This window comes from Penaeus vannamei, chromosome 29, assembly GCF_042767895.1.
Source record: "Penaeus vannamei isolate JL-2024 chromosome 29, ASM4276789v1, whole genome shotgun sequence".
Classification (NCBI taxonomy): domain Eukaryota; kingdom Metazoa; phylum Arthropoda; class Malacostraca; order Decapoda; family Penaeidae; genus Penaeus; species Penaeus vannamei.
Genome location: NC_091577.1, coordinates 10,886,653 through 10,889,152, shown reverse-complemented (window position 1 = coordinate 10,889,152; position 2,500 = coordinate 10,886,653). Strand labels below are relative to the sequence as shown.

Below are 2,500 nucleotides of genomic sequence, written 5' to 3'. Positions count from 1 at the left end.
GATAATTTCAATAATAATGATGATGAGAATGATAATAAGAATTATAATGGTAATAACAATAATGATGATAATAATGTCGATATTGATAACAGATACAATGATAGTAAACATGATTATTTTCGGAATGGTTATTATGATAATAATAGTAATAACATTGTTGATATTAATAGCAAGGATAAGAACATAAATGATAATAATAATTAAAGTGATTATGCTATAGATCGTACTTGCAATTAAAGGTAATTATGGTCTTGGCATATTGCTGATTGACTAGAATATTACTGCTATTATGATCAAATTACATTTTCTGTGCAATTTCCCGTCCTTTACTTATTATATCTCTCTCCTTTCCCTCCATCCTCCCCCCCCCTTCATTCTCCCCTGCCTCCCCTCGCCCTTCCACCTCCCATTCCCTTCTCCCTTTCTCTTGCCTTCATTTCCTTTACTCCCTCTACCCTTTCTCCTCACTTTAACACTCCGTCACCCTCTCATCTCTTCCTTCCTCCCCTTCCTCCCTTCGCCCTTTCCCTACCTACATTTCTTTACACCCTTTACCTTTTCCTCCCCACTCCATCGCACTTTTTCTCCTTCCCACCCCCTCATCCCTTCCCTTCTCCCCTCGCCCTCACCACTTACCTTTCCCCCTCCCCCTTACACCTTGCCTTTACTTCTCCCTTCCTTCATCCACTCCCCCTCACACCTTCCCTCCTCTACTCCCCCTCACTCCTTCCCTTCCCTACTTCCTCCCACCCCTTCCATTCCCTCCTACCCCTCACCCCTTTCCCTCACCCCTTCCCTCCTCCCCACCCCCTCTCCCCTTCCCGCCTCCCCACCCCCTCACCCCCACACCCCTTCCCTTCCCTCCTCCCTCCTCCCCCTCACCCTTTCCCTCCTCCCCCTCACCCCTTCCCTCCTCCCCACCCCTCACCCTTCCCCTCCTCCCCACCCCCTTCCCTTCCTCCCTTCCTCCCACCCCCTCACTCCTTCTCTCCTCCCCCCGTCGCCCACAGTGCCATCAACCCGATCCTGTACAACGCCCTCTCCGTCAAGTTCCGGCGGGCCTTCAAGAGGATGTTGTCGTGTGGTAAGGCCCCGCCCCCCTCGGCTCGTGTCCGGCCTTGTGTGTCTTTGTGTGTCTTTGTTTGGTGTCCTCTGTTCGCGTTTTGTGTATTTGTCTGATTTTCCTCTGTTCGCGTTGTGTGTATTTGTCTGATTTTCTTCCGTTCGTGTTCTCTGTCTTTGGCTTTGTCTGATTTTTCTTTGTTCGTGTTTTGTGTATTTGTCTTTGTCTGATTTTCTCTGGTATCATCTTTCTTTGTGCTTCTTTGTCTGTTTTAATTTTTTTTTTATTATTATTATTATTATTTTTTTTTTTATGGCTGCCATCGTCTACTTTTGTGTGCCTTAGTCTTTCTATGTCTTTATTGACTGGAGTTGTTTATCCTTGTTTTTATGCTATCTGTGTTTATCCTTTCTCTCTGTCTTTGTGCATCTTTGTCTCTGCCTGTTTGTGTCTCTTAATTTTTGTCTGTTGGTCCGCCTTTGCCTTGCTTTGTCTTTGTTTGTCTTTTCCTTTTTCTTCTCTTTTCACTCTCCTTTTTACACTCTACAATCAGCTTTTTCTTTCACTCGCTTCGTTTTCTGCATGTTTCTTTCTTTTAACTTCCTCCTTCCACCCATTTCTTTTCCTCTTCCTCCTTCTCTCGGCTTCCTTCTTCCTTTTTCTTTGTAATCTCTTTCTCCTTCTTTTCCTTTTTCTTTCTTTCTCCTTCTCTCTTATTTGCTTCTATCTTTTTCTTCTTCCTCCTCCTATCTCCTCCCTTCCTATTTTTCCCTCCTTACTTTTCTTGTCTCTTCTCCCTCCGCCTTCTCTCCTTTGGGATGCGTGCATGGATGTAGATTGCAAAAGGAGCAACAAAGGAAAGAACAGGAAAACACACGACTATCCCGAAGGACTATCCTGAAGAAGCAATGGAGCGAAGAGGCGGTCGGCATAGTCGTGTGTTTTCTTGTCCCTCCTTTCGTTGCTCCTTTTGTAATTTGATATGAATTCGACATGTGTGTGTGTGGGGGGGAGGGGGGGGTATGTGTGTGAGTGTGTGAGTGAGTGTGGGTGTGTGTGAGTGTGTGTGTGTGTGTGTGTGTGTGTGTGTGTGTGTGTGTGTGTGTGTGTGAGTGTGTGTGTGGGAGGGGGTTGTGTGTGTGTATGTGTGTGAGTGTGTATGTGTGTGTGTGTGTGTGTGAGTGTGAGTGTGTGTGTGTGTGCGCGCGTCTGTGCGTGTGTGTGTGGGGGGGGGTGTATGTGTGTGAGTGTGTATGTGTGAGTGTGTGGGGGGGGTGTATGTGTATGAGTGTGTATGTGTGTGTGTGTATGTGTGTGCGTCTCTGTGTTTGTGTGTGTGTGTGTATGTGTGTGCGTCTCTGTGCTTGTGTGTGTGTGTGTGTGCGTGTTTGTGTGTGTTTGTGTGTGTATGTGTGTGTGTGTCTGTGTGCTTGTGTG

General features: G+C 46.2%; 1 protein-coding gene across 1 annotated transcript in view; it reads left to right on the top strand.

Moving 5' to 3' along the window:
• Positions 1 to 2,500, top strand: part of LOC113822338 (thyrotropin-releasing hormone receptor-like) — a 41,712-nt gene that overhangs the window by 38,070 nt on the left and 1,142 nt on the right. Inside the window, exon 3 of the mRNA XM_070142221.1 lies at positions 1,011 to 1,084. Within this exon, the coding sequence (XP_069998322.1) occupies positions 1,011 to 1,084 (74 nt within the window). The remainder of the gene's footprint in view (positions 1 to 1,010; positions 1,085 to 2,500) is intronic.